Raw genomic sequence first — 21,124 nt, 5'->3', positions numbered from 1 at the left:
ATTTCAGTTACAGACAAGTTTTAGTTGACTAAATAAATTAAAGAAAAATACACGAAAACACAAGAAATTACAGAAAAAAACACAAAGAATTACAGAAAAATACAAAAAAACACAAGTATTACAGAGAACTACACAAACAAAAACAGAAAAAAACAAAAAAAACATGAAAAATACAAAAAAATTTACAAAAACACAAAAGTTACAGAAAAAAATACAAAAAAAAAAAAAAACAAAAATACAGAAAAATACAAAAAAAACACAAGAAAAGTTCAAACTCTTTGTTGTTTCCTGTGTTAATGCTGAGATTAGTCATTATTTTAAATACTGACATGGATGTTGATCATGTGACCCTCAGATTAGATCTAAAGCATGCAGGACAGCAGCTCTCCAGGACCAGAGCCTGCACTGAGCCGTCGTTCATAAATCAAAGGTTAAACTAAGGTCGTCTGTGATGATGAGTTGGTTCAACACACAATTCACGATTTGCTAGTGACAATACGATATATCCCAATACCAAACAACACGATATACTGTACATCACAATATCAGTCATTACAGATTTCACCTTCAGATGTACATGAATGGTATGAACCAGTGACATTCTGTGACCACTAGGGTTGGGTAGGCAGGACGTTACAAATCGAGACCACCAATGTCAATTTCATATGTTTCTGATGACAAGTGTTAATCTAACAAAATCAACATCATAAACACCATTAAAGAAACATAAACAGTTATTTAATATAGCCTCCATACTCTCCCAACAACATATATCTCATGACACGACAGCACATCTGTTGTTTGTGTTGGAAACACAGAAACACAGAGAAAAGTCAATCCTTCCTTTTGTTCCATTCACTGTAGAAAATACCAACAATGTTCTGACCTTATCTTTGCTGAAGGTCTGGTAGCTCAGGTGTTGGTCTCCATCTTTTAAAAGCTGTCGTTTTTCCTCAGAACAAAGTTTCTTTATCATCTCTAGCGCTGTCATCCTGTAGTGTTATCCCGCCCACTAGCTAGAGAACGTAGCAGCAGCTACACTGGATCAATTCACTAATGCACTGTGAACGTACGTATAGCATTTAGCATAGCATGGTTATGTTCGAAGGCAGCTCTCTATGCTGCCTTTTTATGTAAATGGTTTTCATCTTGGGGAACTGACTGAGCATGTGCAAACACATAAAAACACGCTATGGAAACAGAGGCAGAGCAGCAATGTGCTTTTGGGAGAGGGTGTGGCGTCCTCCTAGCTCCTCCTCCTGCCTTACAGCGGAGTGAGACTGTGCAGCGTCTCTGCCGTACCAGGAAATAGTGATGTTTAGTCATTTGGGCTATGAAAAGCACAAAATGCTGACACTTTCAAACTTATAGGTACTGTAGGCCATTGGAAATGGAAAAATAAATAATTTATAATTATATTATAATTAAAATTAATAATCAAAATATCAATTCACCCTTGGGTAGGCACTGCCTACCCTGACTGCACGTCACTGGTATGAAATATTATTTATTTCATCTTTTTTTTGATTGTAAATGATACCAAAGTAAATGGTAACCATAAGCACCAATATCAGAAAACAAGTGTATGTTTATCAAAGTGTCAAATTGTGTTTTTCAAAAAAGTTTCACTATAGTTTCTACAACAGCTTCTGATTCTGTTAAGTTCTTAAATTCTTTTTTTTTTTAAGTAACTACATAAATGTATCAAAGTGTCCAGTATGGTTTATGAAAATAAAGTACAATCAACATCTAAAAAGCAGAGCCATAACCACCCTTTACACACGCACGTGCACACGTAGTGTACATTTCATACTGTGCAATATTCATATTTTATATTTCAGCAATATCTATTCATAATTTACTATGCTGCTACCTGTAAATAGCTCCTACCATACACAGCCCATCTTACCTTAATTAGAGTTATTTTTTAATATTCTTCTTCTGTTGTTTTTCTTTTTAGCTGTGTGCACTTTAAGGTGAAGCCAAATAATTTAGTTGTACATTATATAATAACAATAAAGACATTCTGACTCTGAGGTAGTTAAACAAGGGCTGATGGTGCGTTCACTGACACCTAGTGATCGGGAGTTCACGTGCTATGCATATGTTAGCACAATTAATTACTATTGTTATTTTGTTAAACATCATTTAAAAAAATTGATTTGGACATTTTTTTTTTTTTTTTGGATCGATACAATAATCGTACGGTGAAATATTGCGATACAGTATATCACCAAAATGATTTGTTCTTACACCCTTAAACTGGATGGATGGATGGATGGATGGATGAATGGATGGATGGATGGATGGATGGATGGATGGATGGATAGATGAATGGATGGATGGATGGATGGATGGATGGATGGATGGATGAATGGATGGATGGATGGATGAATGGATGGATGGATGGATGGATGGATGGATGGATGGATGGATGGATGGATGGATGAATGGATGGATAGATGGATGGATGAATGGATGGATGGATGGATGGATGATGGATGGATGGATGGATAGATGGATGGATGGATGGATGAATGGATGGATGGATGGATGGATGGATGGATGGATGGATGGATGGATGGATGGATGGATGGATGGATGGATGAATGGATGGATAGATGGATGGATGAATGGATGGATGGATGGATGGATGATGGATGGATGGATAGATGGATGGATAGATGGATGGATGGATGGATGGATGGATGAATGGATGGATGGATGGATGGATGGATGGATGGATGGATGGATGGATGGATGGATGGATGGATGGATGGATGGATGGATGGATGCAGAAATGTTGGATTCACACTCACTTGTGTCCAATCTCGTGTGCGATGGTGAAGGCTGAGCCCAGGCCGATGTCTTCGTTGATGCTGCAGCTTCTCTCAGGTTCACACATTCCAGCCACAGAGGCCAAGCCTGAGCACACACACACACACACACACACACACACACACACACACACACGTCTGGGTCATAAAGCACAGACTTCACACGTATGAGCTCGTGTCCACAGATTCACTTTCATGTCCTGAAAACGTCTAGACAGAATCACATCCACTCGTTTCCACTCATGTAACGAGTAAAAGAACGAAGGAGCCAAACATCAGAGCTCTGATGTTTTCCTCCTTCCACAGGTCACATAGGGAGACTACACAGATTACATTTACAGGTGACTGCACAGCGGATCATGTGACGCTCCGTGTAATAAGGAAAACACGTCTAACTTTCCTTTTCTGCCAGAAAACCAGACATTTTAACAAAGAAGGAACAACGTCTCCATAGCAACAGGAAACACAGCTCATTTTAGTTCAGGGACGAATTTCAACATTAACACAGGGAAACAACCAGGGCTTTGTCTACTTGTGTTGGGATTTTGTGTTTTTGGAGTCATTTCGTGTAGTATTGTTGTCCTTTTGTGTGTTTTTCTAGTTCTACTGAATTTTTGTTGCATTTTGTGTGTTAGCCGAGTGCTTTTCTTAGTTTTTTGGAGTCATTTACTGTATTCCTATGAAAAAAATGAGTACTTAGTTCATATTTTGTGTATCTCTAGAATCATTTTGTATATTTTTGTTGTCATTTTAAGTATTAGTCGAGTTATTTGGAGGATTTCTGTTAACATTTTCTGTGTTTATTTTTAGTATTTTGTATACTTTGTGTGTTTGTTTTGCAGAACGCACCCCCCGCTTCAATCTAAGTTATTTAACCATTGAATTATTGGATCTTCACATTTCTGAGTCTTTGAAGTGTTTGAAATTTGAATTTTTGAAACTTTGAGTCTTTAAAACGTGAAAACTTTGAATCATTTCTAAACTTCACATCTTTAATTATGACAACTTTGAATATTTGATCATCAAGTTTTCAAATATTTGAATCTTTGATGGAATTTTGAATCTTTAAATCATTGAAACTTTAAATCTTTGAATCTTTGAATGTGTAAACCATGGATCTAACCATATAGATCTATGTTTTCTCTAGTTGACTTGTGTTGACACACATGCAAACGACCATAACAACACATTGATATAAACGAAGTAGATGTTAAATCACTGCTTGTCAGTCATCTATGAACTATATGACGTCTGCTACAAGCTGGTTTTACCCTAAAGTTTCAGATGCAAACACCTGATGAAACGCTGGCTTCAGGTTTCACGGTGTCACAACCTTTTCTTTCCGATCCTCTTCACTAAGAGGCTCAACAAGAATAGACTCGCAAATCACTGAAACCATTACTGCAGGCCAGGGAGTGAGCCTGGAGGTGTAGAAAGAAGGAGGGAAAGGAAGGGGGCGGGACACTCTAAGAATGTGTGTGTGAGAGTAAAGTGTGTGTGTGTCGTGGGTGAGTGCAAACAAGCTGTTTTCTTAACACCGGGGTGGACCGTGCATTATCTCCAGCCCCGTGATTACTGGACGACCCCAAAGGCCAAAGATCTGACCCCAGAGGGCGACCTGGGGGAGGGGGGGTGAGGGGGGGCGGCCGTGAGGAAGCCCAGCAGATGCCCGGGTAATTAAAGCGACGGGGGAATGTGACGAATGTGGTCAATCTGTCAAAGCGTCGCCTGAAGTCACAGCGTTACCTCCAACATATAGTGAGGAGCCCCGAGGGCCCGTCAGCACTGATGAGATGGAGGGAGGAAGAGGAGGAGGAACATTCACTCCATCTTCCTCCTTCACCCTCACCATCCAATGACGGAGCAGTACGGTGGACATTTAGGAACTGCTCAGGTCTCAGAGTGAGGTATCTGGTATCAGGAAAACCACTGTTATTTATCAGACCAAACGGACTCATGACTCAGCAAAACCTCCGTCAAATCTAACGGTCTCACTTATTAAACCAAGTGACGTAAAATTACAAGGCCTTCAAAATAAGTTATCAGACTCAACGGCTTCAGGCCGTAAAACACGACATGACATTTTATTTTGAAAAGGATGAAAAACACTCCGTTTATTGACATTGTTGGTAATGCTTGGTGCACTGCATTGTGGGATGTGGAGTCCTGTAGACGGATGCTTAGAAGTGTTTTTAATTCATTCTTACGGTGATTAATTGCGTTAACCAAAGTGACTTCCCAACATGTTCCTCCAAAAATGGAGGAAGTTTATTTTGGGGGTTTAAAGGAAAAGCTCTGAGTCAGCTGAAATGTAATGTGTGGTGGAGTGAGGTGATGTCACTGATAACAAAGTAGAACAAAACAGAGTCAAATGAACCACTGTCCTCCTCGTCTGGAGAAGAAACACAAGAAATCACTGAAACACGGTTACGCTGAAATCAACATTAGCCACATGCTAACCCTCAGCTACTCATTTAACAGGAAAATACCTTATAAATGTGAACCAACACATTAAAAACACACTTCAGATAAAGTCACAGGGTAACACGACCACTAGTTGATTCGTTACATGTCTTATGGGCGGAGTTGGACATATTTGTCTGTTTGTCACAGTAATAATAATAATAATAATGCATAGGATTTAATATAGAGCTTTATCATAGACACTCAAAGTCACTTTACAGAATTAAGGCATTATTCTTTCACTCCACACTTAGTGGTGGTAAGCTACTATTGTAGCCACAGCTGCCCTGGGGCAGACTGACAGAAGCGAGGCTGCCATAATGAACCATAGGCCCCTCCCACCACAACCAACACTCACTCACACACTACATTCATACTAGACAATGTGCAGTGACTGTCCCCCACTGTGGCCCCTGGAGTTCATCCATCATCTACTAACCAGACCTGGACCTGCTTATCTTCACAGATCTAACCAGATCAGCCAATCACAGGCTGGGATGGACTCCAGTGACCAATAGTGTGTAAATGTGTGAGGATTCCCATGTCACGTTGGCCCTGATTTTAAATACAAAGACAACTTCATTGATTTTTTTTTATTACAAAACGTGAATTCCGTTTTTTCCGCCTGTTTTCTGCAATCACAGAACATTTTATAGCTGTGACAGCATGTGGGTAGAGACAAGAGGATCAAAGTGCGGAGCGTCTCCTGCTGTGACTCCGCCCCCTCCTCCATCGTGGACCTCAGCCCGGATGTTGACCAGTGTGAAATGTAAAACATCGAGCTTCAAAAACTCTTTCTTTCCAAACAAGTGATAAGGATTCAGCGTAGTGTTGACCTTCTCTGTCTGACATTGTGACAGAAACACTTTGAATCTAAAGTTTTATAACGTGACCACCACCAGCTGGCCGCTGTGAAGAGGATGGGCGGAGCTTAGCTGTAATAACTAGGACTGTCACTTTAACTCACGTGTCAAACTCAAGGCCCGAAGCCCAAATGTACCTTTAGAGCAGTGTTTCACAAATGGGGGTACGTTTTGTGGTTTTGTTATTTTGTCAGTTTTTATTTATTGTGTTCTTGTTGTAATTTTGTGTATTTTTCTATAATTTTCTGCATTTATGTTGTTGATTTGTGCATTTTTGGTGGTAATTTTTTGTATATTTGTTGTTTTTATTTAGTCATTTTGTGTTTCTGTGTGTCATTCTATATATATATATATATATATATTGTATGTTCTCTTGCCATTTGTGTGTTTTTGTTGTCATTTTGTGTATTTTACTGTCCTTTTGTATATTTTTGTGTAATTTTGAACGTGCATCCATGTTGTTTTGTGTGTTTATAGTCTAGATGTATGCTCTATGTCTATGTCTAGATGGAAATAGCTCAAGTGGAGAGCGTTTCTCAACAATTTGATTAAAAAAAGAGATGAATTAGATGAATTAATTAAAGAGCATAATTAATTAATTATTATTAATTAATTACTGACAGCAGTAATAATAACATCTTTCTCATGATGTCTCACAGGAGGCGTGTTGTTGTTCCTCTGAAGGTTTGTCTGAGGACGAGGAAGGAAAAGCTCCAGTTACTCAGACTTTACTTACCCAGGGTACCGCAGGGTTTGTTCTTGTAGGTGCAGATGTCGTATCTGAGAGGAAACGCAGACAAACACTGGTTTTTAGTTCTCATCCTGAGTTAACTTAATCAGGTTAACATAACAAAGGTGTCTAATGAAGTCATGACAGGTTGGGTTTCAGGGAAACACCTGGTTCAGCTTCTCCTCACACAGAGCGTAGAAAATAGAACCCAGGTAATAGAACGGAGAACACATCATAGGTTTGAAATGAATGATCCAATCATCCCTGAAGCTTCTCATCCATTCAAACCAAGGACACTGCTAATTACATTTCACTCTCCCTCACCTCATAAATTCCTCGTCCGTCTGTTTCTCCACGTACGAACGTGACCTCAGACACAACGTCTAATTGTTTAGATTCATCATTTGTCCTTTTTCTTAACGGGACACATCAGCGGTCAAAAGCAAAGACTAATCAGGTTCTAACAGTACAATGACATCATGTCATTTATTTCTAATCTATACAGTAGATACTCAGTCTCTGAGGGGACGCCCATGTCCAGTCTGATCTGATATCGACTTGTTTTGTCTTATTTTATCTAATCTTGCTGACTGTGTCTTTTTGGACCTCGTCTCATCCAGGAATGTCTGACTTCAGCTCGTCTCAGCCTAATCTTTTAATTTGTCTCGTCTCTTGCCTAATTTGTCTTGTCTATTATTATTCTAATCATCTTATTTTATCCTATAAAAACCCTAGATAATCAATATATTATTGTCTTATCTTAGCAGATCACCTGGTCTCATCCATTAAAATCAGATTAGATCTTGACTTAATGATCTTTCTAAGTGGACTTCTTGATTTTCCTTTTAACTTGTCTTGTCTGTTCTTATCTTGTCTCGCCTTCTTTGATTTGGGCTTATCTCAGTTTGTCTGAAATTATGCTTTAAAATTAAAACCTTTGTCTTGTCTGAAGTTATGTTTAATCAAACTTATAATTGTCTTGTCTTGATTCATTTTGACCAATGTTGCCCCATCTAATCTTTTCTGATCCCATCTGTCTTGTCTTGTCTTGTCTTGTCTTGTCTTGTCTTGTCTACAACAGTATTTAACAACTTTTCTAGTCTTGTCTCAAATCATCTGTTATTATTTGATATTCTCATTTTTTTACCAAATAACTTGTCTTGTCTGTTCTTGTCTTGTCTCGCCTTGTTTGATTTAAACTGGGCTTATCTCATTTTATCTCATTTTGATCTAATCTTGTCTCAAAATCTGTTTTCTAATCCAGTAATGAAAACCTGTGTTGTTTATCTTGTCTGGTCATATCTGAAGTTATGATGTCTCATCAGACTTGTACTGTCTTATTTTATGAGATTTCTACCTTTCTTGTTTTGTTGTATCTTTTCTGGCCTTGTCTTGTCTCATTTTGACCAATGTTGCCCCATCTTATCTTTTCTGATCTGATCTCGTCTTGTCTGAAGTTATCCTGTGTCTGTTCATTAGATTTATGCTCTTCTTGTTTTGTCTCATCTTGTCTGGTCTCATATATGTAACTTGGCTTGATTTATCTTGATTTAATGATTTAGTTTTCCATAAATTGTCTTTTCTCGTCACATTTTAACCTGAGACGTGTTCTCTCGTCTTATCTCCCAGTTTTCCAACCATCGTGTCCCTTTTTGTCCAATAAAGGACAATAAAGGGGCGGAGCTTACCGGGTGATGAGGACAGCGTTGTCATGGTGAGCCATCCCATTTTCAGGAATGCTGTTTCCGTCGCTGTGATGAGAAAGAATCGTTTTCTGCCACTTACAGAAACTGTCCAGTGACTTGTCAGCGTGATGATTGATCTCCAGGTTTGGCTGTAAACACACACACACACACACACACACACACACACACACACACAAATGCTACAATCTGTTTATTTACTGCAACGACAGGATAAAAAACTAAAGAAAATAAACCTTTCTCTCTTGGTCGCCCCCTGGGGGTGCAGTTTAAAATAAGTGGTTAAATAAGGCGGCGTTAAAGTGCTTATGTCACCATTTGTGACATCATATGTTGATGATTTTGTCCTGTCTACAATTGATTTGTTTCGTCTTGTCTGAAGTTTATCATGTTTCTACTCATTTTGTCTGGTCATGTCTTGACTTTTTTGTCTTGTCAGAGGTTATCACTTAACTTATTGCCATAGCATTTTTCTTGTTTTGTTGCATCTTGTCCTGTCTTGCCTTATGTCATTTTGCCCAAGGTTGGCACAGTTTGTCTGATCTTATTTGGTCCTGTCTGAAGTTATTATGTCTCAAAAATATCACATGTATACTTGTCTTGACTTGTTTTGTCATGTCATGTCTCGTTTTGTCTCGTCTTGTTATGTCTCGTCTTGTTATGTCTTCACTTTTCTTGTCTTGTCTCGTTTTGTCTTGTCATGTCTCGTTATGTCTTGTCATGTCTTGTCATGTCATGTCACGTTTTGTCTCATCTTGTTATGTCTTCACTTTTCTTGTCTTGTCTCGTTTTGTCTTGTCATGTCTTGTCACGTTTTGTCTCGTCTTGTTATGTCTTCACTTTTCTTGTCTTGTCTCGTTTTGTCTTGTCATGTCTTGTCACGTTTTGTCTCGTCTTGTTATGTCTTCACTTTTCTTGTCTTGTCTCGTTTTGTCTTGTCTCATTTCATCAATGTTCTCTTCTTACCTTGTCTTGTTTTATCTCAACCAGTCTTTTGTGAAGTTATCATGTCTCATTGTATCAGATTTATATTTTTGCTCTTGTCTCATTGCATCCTAATGTGATATTAAATTAAAGGCTTTCTTTTATTTTGAAATGTAAACTAATAGGCCTATTAGACGTATCAGCGCTAACCACAAATCCTTTTAACGGCTGATGTATCTGAGATCAAAGCTACTGGGACAGTAGTTCTTAAAGGGAAAGATCTCTTCTCTTTGATTTAGGGATGAAGGACAAAACAAAACGTCTATAGAAAGAGGAAACGGCGTTTAGAGGAGAAGAGCTGTCTGCTCAACGTAGATTTACAGCGTCTAGTTTCACTTTGATCAATTCAAACAGAATGCGGACCAATAAACATGTCACGGGTCACATTTCACGGAAACATTTGACATGTTCTTTCAAATCAATCTAGAATGAGTTTAGCTAACATCTTTTCCTGACAGATTGACCTTCAGATGGAAACCTGAACTTAAAGAGCATAAAACAGATGGTTTTATACTTCCACTATCACACGTACAGTATATCAGCCTGGGAAAATCTTTAGTCTGACGTCAAACATCTGCCTTCCCTTTTTTCTTTTCCTACATCATAAAACACGTCAGCTACGCGCTAACATCAGAACGGTGGAATAAAGAGGACAGCAATAAAAAGAGAAGAGGACTTTTCTTACTTGGTCTTCGGTCAGAACGATGAGTCGCGTCACTACGATGTTGACAACATTTCCGAGGCTGGCATCGCGGTAAAGTTTGGCAACCTGACCTCCAGAAAAGAAGAAATGACACAAAGTCAGACAACGGTACCACATTTTGAACACAATCTGCTGAATATATCATAATACCACGGATATGAATTCTCATACAAAGAGTTTTTCTTTCACCTTCCGTCTGGATTTCTACTTTATGATCTGGATTCGAGAAAGAAATGTACGATGCATCTTTTAAATCCAGAGAATGTAATAGGCCATTGTATGGGAAAGGGGCGGGGCTATGTTAGAGGGCTTTAATAATATCTAGTGGATTATAAACACTTAATATTACTTTCAAAATGATGATGCACGCACTAAAATTTTAAACATGACTTTTTGAAAATATGTACCGTATTTTATAAGTCACTCTTTTCATTTTAAATTAACTGAACAACGTATATAAAGGATCAACTTATATAAAGGATCAACTTATATAAAGGATCAACTTATATAAAGGATCAACTTATATAAAAGAGAGACTTGTATACAGGATTGACACGCCCATTTTTCAGCCGGCAACAACATTTATTAAATAAAAATTTAGAATTGGATTTCTCTATGAATGCGAGGTGACTTCTTACATACACACACATATCTACTGATGTTTATTTATTTTTTAGTATTTATTAGAGTCAACAATATCAACGTTTATGTCAACATTTAAAATAATGTTTTTCTGTCATTTTCGTATATATGTTTGTTGTCATTTTGTGTATTTTTGTTGTTGTTTTCTGTGTTTTTGCAGTCATTTTACTTCTATTAGTGTTGCTGTTTTGTATATTTTTAATTTATTTGTTTAATTGTAGTCATTCTGTAGGTTTTCGGAGCCATTTTGTGCATTTTTGTTGTCCTTATATGTATTTTTCTGTTGTTTTGAGTAATTTCGTTGTTGTCTGTGAAGTAATTTTAGTGTATTTTTTGTTGTTTTGTATATTTTTCATTTATCTGTAGTCATGTGGGTTTTTGTTGTTGTTTAGTGTTTTTTCTTTGTTGTTTTTGTGTGTTTTTGTTGTTGTTTTGTATAATTTTCATTAAATATATTTATTTATAGTAATTCTGTGGGTTTTTAGAGACATTTTGTGCATTTTTGTTGTCCTTTATGTGCATCTTTCTGTCATTTGTTGTGGTTTGTGTGTTTATGGAGTCATTTTAGTGTATTTTTGTTCTTTTGTATATTTTTCTTTTATTGATTTGCAGTCATCTTGAGTGTTTTTGGAGACATTTTGTGCATTTTGTTGTCCAGTGTATTTTTAATTTAATCATCTTGTGCTATGACGGAATATACTGTATGACTGGACCAACAGACTTTTATTCAACAGAGTTGCACATGCATTTTGAAATGTATTATTATAACTCTTTACATGCATGATGTAAGCATGTGCTTTTAATAAACTTCTTCTTCCACAAATTGAAACTAAAACTAAAATTTATAAAAGTTAAAATAAAATAAATACAATTATATATTTCATTTTTTTTTCCAAGTGCAAACAATATTATGTGTAAAACCAAGTCAAAGTTCTGCTCTGTAAATAGTGCAACATTAACAACATGCTGCAGCTACACAGACATGTTCTTTAAATGTTAATAAACTTCTTCCACAATTTGAAACTAGAACTAAAATGTTCTCCTCCTCCTCCTCCTCCTCCTCTTCTTCTTCTTCTCCTTCTCCTGTTTTAGGTTTTGTGAAGTTTTTCTTCTAAAATGGAATCTTTTCATTTGAAATCAATACTGGACATTACAGTCAGTTCCATTTCCAGCCCATGAGAATTTGTTATTAATTGGTTTTGTAAATTTCTACTACATTTTGTATTTATTTTGGGCTCTAATGTCAATCATTGACAATGTGAGGAAAAAAATAGGATCAAACTTACAATGTTCATCACAGAGAGGATGTAGTGCTCAATGTCTTTGCGTCCATGGTAACCGACCATCATCTTATCGACCACCACCAGCGTCTCCACAAAACGCTCCGTACTGATGGAGCGCTTCAGTCTGTGGGTGGCGTTGGATGACCTGCTGTCGTTGGATGACTTGCTGTCGTAGGGTAACCTGCTGTCGTTGGGTAACCTGCTGTCGTTGGATGACTTGCTCTCGTTGGATGACCTGCTGTTGTTATTGCGTAAAGAAGACAAAGCGGCGCTGAGCTGGCATGGACGACTCTTTTTACTGAGATCTGTAAACGACAGTGAGACAAAGGGTGGGTTCATCGTAGGGCTGGGCGATATATCGAGATTCAAGATACATCGAGTTTTCTATTTTGGCTTCAAAGAATTATTTTGAATTAAAATACTTGTTTTAGGAGTCGTCTCTTTCGCTAATTCCCAGAACAGCATGAAAAGCACAGTTAGACTATCACTTAGTGCGTCCTAAACAAGTCTCACTACAAAACTCACTCATACGTGCTGTCCCTTAGAGGAGAAAAAGCCAAATGTGGTGCATATTGTGCAGCTGTTTGTTCATAAATGTGTCAGAAATACACAAAATGAATAAAATAATACACAAAAGGAGAATAAAAATACCTCAAATGTATATAGAAAAATACTAAAAAGGACAACAAAAATACAGAAAAAAGCTCCAAAAACACACAAAATTATAAGAAAAATAAACAATTTCACAGCAAAAACACATTGAGTTTTCTATTTTGGCAATACAGAAAATCCCATTATCGCTTATGTTATATATCAATGATTTTCTTTATTTTATAGCTTATTTTGTATGAAAAAACTGGTTTCAGGAGTGATTTCTTTCTCTGTTTCTTAGAACATGTAAAGCTCAGTTAGATGTGGTCTAACTCAGACCATCGTCTAAACAAACCACACTCCAGAACTCACTCACACGTGCTGTCCCTGAGAGCAGAAAAGGCCAAATGTGGTGCATATTGATCAGCTGGTTGTTCATAAATGTGCCTGTGTGGCATTTTACGTCTGCAAATTTAACCCAGAATTGTCTTCCTGGTGAAACTTTATTGAGTTTAAAATCAGAATCAGAGCTTTATTTATCCCAGGAGGAAATGAATGATGTTACAGATGCTTAAAAAATATTACAACTAAAAAGAATAAACACTAACCAAAGATAGAAAGAAAAACGTACATAATTAAGTAAAATACTGTTAATTAAATTATGTACATGTTTCTTTCTCTTATATCTTAAAATATCGAGGGTTATATCGTATATATCGATATTTTGAGAAAAAATACATCGAGATATGAGTTTTGGTGCATATCGTTCAGCCCTAGTTCTTTGGTAAAATCAGCACCAAGGTGAGATTTATGGACGTGATGCGTTGGAGAGGGAGCACTGGTTTGTGTGGTGCTCGTAGGGAGAATCTGGCCCTTTGAACCTGGCAGCGAAAGCCTTTGTTTTATGACCCAGATGCTCTGGGAAAGAAGCTATAAGATGGTACATGTCAGAGCACGCTGGCTTCCTGTGGATGACAGCCTATAAGACCTTGGCCCAAATACCTCCATATCCACCTGGTGCCTTTTCCAAACTTTTCCAATCCCAGATACCTCTGCACACACGCAGCTACAACTGTGTCTAAAAGTCTATATGGATCCTTTCTAGCACTAACCTGGGCCCAGAACCAAACCAGCACTTCCCCAAACCCTGCTACGTATAGTCATTCCTTTACGTCAGCTTCACCAAACCCACATGGAGGCTCACCAACCTGAAATTCCACAGCTGGACTCCTGGCTATGGTGGTGTGGTGAGGGAATGGCAGACTTTTTATAAATAACATGTTGCTGAGCTTCTTCCTGGTTCCACTGGCCCAGGGACGTGTTCTTTAAAGGCTCGATTAAATACTGTTCCTCCTCCGTTGTTATTACACCATGCTGCGGAGAAGACAACATCTCTATTATCAATACATAACATGCAGTAGATGCTTGTTGGCTAATATTCATTATTTTTAATTATTTAAAAAAAAAACACTTATTTGAATTATTTAACTTCTTCTCTGGCTTTTTTACACAATCTATCATTTTATCCTAGAACACTTTGTTAGGTTGGACGTGCAACTGCATTTAACTTATATCATGATTAAATCATGACATGTAAATGTACTCTATTTTAATAGTAGTATACTTTAATTCAGTTGAAAAACCAAAATAAAGTCATTTAATACATAACATATTTATATATCATATATAATATTACATTTATATAATGTTATGTATTAAATTATTTTATTTGTGTTTGTTTTGTTTGTATTTCAATACAAACACAGATAAAGAATTAGGCTAAAGTCTGATGACTTCAACAACAATAAATAGATCAGACTAGGCTATTTTAAATGTAGGGTTTTAGCTAAATGCTAACATTCACTAGTGGGAACTGAACCCAAAATCTACCATCCAGCCATATACAGTAACTGTTTGCTTAAAAAAAAAATAATAAATTAATACTGAATCAAAAAAATCTTGAGAAAAGATAAAACCTGTTTTATTTCTTTACTTCATTGACTGTTTTGCAAATATATACTGTAAGACTATCTATTACCTTCCTAATAATGCTACGTCAGAGGCTTTCAAGCTAGCTTGTTAGCAGTTGTGCAACTACATAACTTTGGCACATATTATATAATTATTACCAAATCAAATAATTTAATAAACCAACAACAATAAATAGAGCAGTGGCTTTTTAAAAGTAGGGTTTTAGCTAAATGTTAGCATTCGCTAGCAGGAACTGAACCCTAAATCTCCCATCCAGCCTTGTTTTTCTTTTTAATACTGAATCAAAATCATGTCGAGAAATGACAACACCTGTTTTTATTCATTAACTCCATTGGCTATTACCTTCCTTAAAATGCTACGTCAGAGGCTTTTAGGTTAGCTTGTTAGCATGTGTAACTACATGTGTCATTATTCAAGCCTCTGTTCTGTAGGTATCAATAGTTTAACACCAGCCCACTATAAAATATATTGAATAAATACAATAAATAGATCAGTAGCTAAGGCTAGTCTTTTTTCTATAAGTAAAGTTTTAGCTAAATGCTAGTAATTACTAGCAATGATTCAAAGCAAAATCTGATATGTAACCATTACCTGAACTTCTTCTTTAACACACAATGTGAACAACAATAAAGACAAATATTTACTGCATATTAACAATCACAAGAAAACACATTCCAGTGGCAAAATATTTATCTCTTAATAACATTAGCTTTCACATAGCTATGCTACATTAGCCTGTGCTGTTTTAATGTTACAGCATTTTTACCTTCAAACTGGTTTGTTCAGTAAACTCTTTAGTTGTTTAACTGGTTAGTTAATTTGGGTTACTTTTATTTGGCTGTAAAGTTAAAGTTAGCAAATGCTAAAGCCATAGTTATAGAGTGTCTAAAGCTAACTAGCTAGCAAGGTGTTAAAAGTGGCAACTTTAAACATCGCAGAAATTTAGGATTTCATATTCTATCTAAAGATTAATCAAAATGTTGTGAATTCACGCATAAAATTTAAATATCTCAATAAGATTAAAGCTAATTAAGGTAGTAAGAGTATATTACTGTATTACATAGTAACTAGTATTATTCATTGTGCAAAAAGTGATTGTAAATTGCATCTGCCTCAATGTGAATTTAGGTTATTTGTTTTATGCAAAACATCCAGAAACAATAAGAAAGAAAAGCTTTTTTTGTTGCTGAGAATTTTTTAAATGTTTTTACTTTAGTAGCATTGAATCCATGACAAAGGCCCAACAGACAAAATACCAACCTCTAGATAGAAAAAATAAAAAGTAAATACATTTGAATTAATGATGTTTTATAACAAAACAATTGAAACCTGGAGTTTGGTCATGATTTGGATCTAGAATGCAAATATATTTAATGGTTTGTTTAAGGTTTTCCTCCTTTTGGGAATACTTTAGGTTCAATGACCTTTTAGCTCATAGAGAAGTCCTTTTCCACCCATTCCTAATTATTGAACACATTAAACCAACCGACTGCTAATTGAAGACAGACTCAAAGACCTAAATATGTGAGTTAGCTCTCCTTTAGCGTAGCTGGAACAGGAACAAACCTTTGAGCTGGGGCTTTATAGAAAACACTATGTTGGCTTTATAAAAGCCTCAAATAAAACCATAAACGTGTTATCGCACTGGCCGACAGAAATGTCTTTTAATGGTGTGATGTCAGAAACACACTGTCCAGACTAACTGATTGGAATAAAGCGCCGACATAGTTTTGACCATATCTGGTGCTGTGAGAAAAAAACACTAATTGACTTTATGATACTTTTCAGCAGGTCCTGCCAACACGTCTCGCTTCGTGTTTTCTCAAAAAGATTACGTTTTATAACAAGAAGCTGGGCCTCTTTTATACCAATATACTACTAAATAAAGGTTAGCAGCTTATACTGATATTTCTATTTTAGTGAGGACATTATCACATCTAGTTACTTGCATTTGGACATAGATTTAACAATTAGATTACATTTTATTTTGTTAGCAAATGCTAAAGAAAAACTAGCTAACGAGTCGCTGAATTTTCCTGCTCACGAGTTGTACAAGTAAATTACAAACAGTTCTTTAATTTAGCAAATGCTAAAACAATAAAGTCACGATGAGCTCAAACTATAAGTGTAAGTTAGCAATAGTAAATTACATCATAAATTACATCTTACAAATTCTACAAGAATAGCTAACGATTATTTAACTAGCAAATGCTGAGATAATAATATGTATTAAAATGCTAAAAGAATAGCTATCGATTAGCTCAAACTGGGATATTCTGACCTTAGCTATGAGTGAATTTTATTTGTTTTGTTGGCAGTAGCTAAAATTGCCGACAAGTGAAGAAATATTTTATTTTGTTGGACGATACGATAGCTAGCGAGTAGCTGAAACATGCTAGCAAGGTGCTAAAAGCGGCAGTATAAAACTATTTAAATTTGATTGTTCTACTTTATTATTTATCACTGAAGTCATACTTTACATGCTGAATTAGCATAGACTAAATAGCCTTCTTTTTCAGAGATTTTTATTTAAATGTTTAAAAATTGGAGACAAATCTGGTTTACGAGTCGAAAACAAGATAGAAAAACACTCATGACAAATGCTACAAGAATAGCTAACAATTATTCAATTAGCAAATGCTAAGACATTAGCTAACGGTAGCTAGAATTAGCTATTTATTAGTTGTAGATTTAACAAATAAAATCACAAACATTTTGGCAAATCCTCAAAGAATAGCTATCGATTAGCTCAAACTAGCAACTCGTTACGCAAGCTTTGGAAATTAGATTTGTTTTTTGCAAAAGCGAACGAGTGGCTGTAGATTTAACAAGTGAATAGACATTTTATGTTTTTTTGGAAAATGCTAAAATGATAGCTAACAAGAAGCTGAAATGTGCTAGCAAGGAGCTAAAAGTGACAGTAGAAGTTCTCTGGGATAGAAAGGAAGAAAAGCTTTTGTTAGGAAAACATTTATGACAAATGCTACAAGAATAGATAACAATTATTTCATTAGCAATACGATAGCTAATGGTAAATGGAAATAGCTAGTTAATAGTTGTAGATTTTGGAAAATGCTAAAACGATAGCTAACAAGTAGCTTGTTACGATAGCTATAAGGGAATTTGTTTTGTGATGTTTGCAGTTGCTAAAACAATTGCTGACAAGTGAAGAAACGTTCATGGTATTTTGTTGAAAAATGCTAAAACGATAGCTAACAAGTAGCTGAAACGTGTTAGCAAGGAGCTAAAAGTGGAAGCAGAGGTTCTCTGGAACAGAAACTATTGTTTAAACACCTCAAACTATTTACATTTGATTGTTCTACTTTATTATTTATTACTAAAGTCATACTTTACATCCTACATTTCTATTTACATTTTTAAAAACCAGGCTAGCATCTAAAACATGCATGATGGGGGCTCTCGAGGAACAGACATGGGCACCCCTGGATTTATTGGGTGTTGCCAAAGGACAAAAGCTTAACTCAACTAGGTAAGAGGAAGGATAACACTATAAATGCTTCTATGTTTTTAAATATATCATATATATTCATTTATTTTGTATTTGTGTATTTGAGAAGGACTCACGAGGCCTTTGCAGTTGCTGAGCGCCACAGTGGTGGTGGCGTGCTGGTTCTGGAGGAATCCCACATAGTGGCAGTTATTGACTAGATTATGACGCCACTCCAGCCCGTCTTTGTCCCAGTATTCCACCGTGAAGTGCTTGGACACCAGGCGAGGACTCAGCGTCAGGTTTAAATGAAAGTGCTTCCCGTAGGCCGACATCCTGTAGTAGAGACGGGGCTCCACATTGGCTCCCACCGCGGGGTCCCCTCCGGCCCCCCGTCTCCGTCGGCCTGGCCGGTGGTGCTTCACAGTATAGCTGAGGAACTCCCCGTTCTCATCCACCCGCACTGGGACGGTGAACTGGTAGTGCTGCAGGTAGGACAGGAACTCCTCTTTTCCACAAACACATCACAAACGGTCTCAGTCGTCAGCACACTAAACACTTCTTTAGTTTGGTGCTTTTTGGTCATAAATGCAGTAAAATGAGTGTTGACTGTTAGAAGTGTGAAACTATTCCTCATGTTCTGTGATATTCTGTGTTTCAGGTTCAAACTGCTTCACATCTTCATTTGTTATTATAAAATGAAGTTTTACATCAGTGCTGAAAGCACAAACATTCAGAATAACTGTATTATCAGGTGTATTGATTATGCCAGTGTGCATTAACTTCTATCACAGCGGGGCCACAATACATGTGACTGTATCTGATCTGAGGGTCACATGATCAACATTCATGTCAGCATTATTACACATTTTCCTATCCATCCATTGATCCATTTTCTGACGCTCCTGTTCCTTTTTTCAGGGTGGCGGGGGTCTGCTGGTGTCTATCGCCAGTGTTAGGTGGGGGTACACCCTGGACAGAGCACCAGTCCATCACAGGGACATTTTCCTGTCATTTTTGTATATGTTTAGTGATGTTCTGTGTGGTTTTTTTTGTATATTTTTCTGCCATTTTTGTGTTTTTCTAGTCATTCTGTGTGATTTTGGTTTCATTTTGTCAATGTTTGTTGTCATTTTGGTTTTTTTTGTTGCCATTTAATTTTTATTTTTGTTGTCATTTTGTATAAATTTAAGTTTTTGTGGTGATCTTGTGCGGTTTGGTGAACTTTCTCTATTTTTGTCATTTTGTTTGTTTTTCTTGTCTTTTATGTATTTTTGTTGTCGTTTTATGTAATTTTGCTGTTGTTTTGTATAATTTTGTAGTTTTTGTGAGGTTTTTGAGTCAATGTGTGTGATTTGGTGTAATATTCTCTAATTTTGTTGTCGTTTCATGTATTGTTGTCGTGGTTTTCTTTCATTTTGTTGTTGTTTTGTATCATTTGGGGGTTTCTGTTGTCATCTTGTGTGTTTTGATCAAACTTTCTCTAAATTTGTTGTCAATTTGGGCATTTTTGTTGTCATTTTATGTACTTTCGCTGTCATTTTGTATAATTGTGTGTTTCCTGTCGTCGTCTTTTGTGTTTTTTGGTGTAATTTTCTCATTTTGTGTATTTTTGTTGTCATTTTGTGTGTTTTTGGACTCCTTTGGGCATTTACTTTGGGGGGCCCACATGAAATTGAACCGAGGGACGCTGGTTGCCTGTGTCCCAGGTTGATCACATGCTTCCTACCTTGAGAGGTGTGTGACAGTCTGTTGACGCTTCCAAAGTCGGAGGCGGCCATCACCACCAGGCTCAGCGTCCACGTCAGCGTCTTCCACAACATTTCCATCATTGAGGAGAAACCGTGACATGGGGGGGTGGGGGTGCAGGGTAGGCGGGGCTACTAGCGGGTTAGCCACCACGCCCCACCATAACGCTGGTGTCCTGTGCTGCTGAAGGCTTCAGATTTGTCCTGAAGGCGAGAACCTCCTCATCTCACCGGCCTCTGAACTCATGTCAGCAGCTGGTAGAAAACATCATCCATCACACGTTTCAGGTGTGACTCCAAACCGGAAACTAGTCTCAGCCAATCCTGGGACACTCCTGGGTGGAGAAGGAGAAAGTGTTTAGAATTACAAAGACAATTCCCATTGATAAGCAGCGCTTATTGTTTTTAATGGAGCTGCAACAAAACCACAGTTTTTATACATTTTTAGGGCCCCCCACTTTACGGACACTGAATAAGCCACATTTTATGCAAGAATAATTTTGACATTCTTGTGCCATAGTATGCACTTCCACATAAACATAAAATACAAAATATGTAAAAAACCAACAATATCCAAACAATAAGTGACAGACATCAGTCCCAACAGGATCTACACTTTAAATTGGGAACCATTTTCTATTAATTAATCAAAATATTATGTAATAATATGACCGAAATTAAAGGATTTTCTAGAAATTTTGAGTTTTTTCAACAGTTTAACATTAAAAATTACTGCAATCATGTGATATAAGCACCAGGTAAACTGTGAGCACCTGCAAATATTGTTGAGTTTCATTATATTTGTGTATTTAGAAGGGTTTAGATATCTAAAACTGAATTATTTGGTAATTTACACAATAATTCATGTTTTTTCTGTCTTCTTATTACTTTATTTTCTCCTGTGGGACACACTAGATGGTCTAAAGAAGGGAAGTCAAACTCATTTTACTTTAGGGGACGAATATGGAGCAGTTTAATCTGAAGTGTTCCACAGATTTTATGATGGAAATTGAATAATTTCAACATTATTGTGCCCTGGTTTACAATTATACATAAAATACAAAATATGTAAAAAACCGACAATAATAAGAAATGTGACAGATATCAGTCCCAACATTGTCTTCACTTTAAATTTCC

The 21,124-nt window shown here is 36.7% G+C and overlaps 1 protein-coding gene across 4 annotated transcripts in view; it reads right to left on the bottom strand.

Moving 5' to 3' along the window:
- Positions 1–21,124, bottom strand: part of adamts6 (ADAM metallopeptidase with thrombospondin type 1 motif, 6) — a 76,953-nt gene that overhangs the window by 54,136 nt on the left and 1,693 nt on the right. For 2 of the 4 annotated variants that reach the window (XR_003675268.1, XM_028463309.1), the window contains exons 2-9: positions 19,969–20,322; positions 18,377–18,747; positions 14,008–14,173; positions 12,212–12,513; positions 10,266–10,349; positions 8,582–8,778; positions 6,900–6,943; positions 2,820–2,925 (exon numbers count right to left, since the gene is read on the bottom strand). Coding sequence is in view for 3 of the 4 variants with exons in the window: in XM_028463309.1 (XP_028319110.1) it covers positions 2,820–2,925; positions 6,900–6,943; positions 8,582–8,778; positions 10,266–10,349; positions 12,212–12,513; positions 14,008–14,173; positions 18,377–18,747; positions 19,969–20,071 (1,373 nt within the window). In the remaining variant the exon portion in view is untranslated. Of the gene's footprint in view, positions 1–2,819; positions 2,926–6,899; positions 6,944–8,581; positions 8,779–10,265; positions 10,350–12,211; positions 12,514–14,007; positions 14,174–18,376; positions 18,748–19,968; positions 20,323–21,124 lie in introns of those variants that run through there. The other 2 variants (XM_028463310.1, XM_028463311.1) reach the window with 2 other exon arrangements.

Source organism: Gouania willdenowi, chromosome 12, assembly GCF_900634775.1.
Source record: "Gouania willdenowi chromosome 12, fGouWil2.1, whole genome shotgun sequence".
NCBI classification, from domain to species: Eukaryota; Metazoa; Chordata; class Actinopteri; order Blenniiformes; family Gobiesocidae; genus Gouania; species Gouania willdenowi.
Note: the sequence above shows the minus strand (reverse complement) of the source record. Positions and strands in the feature narration are given on the sequence as shown.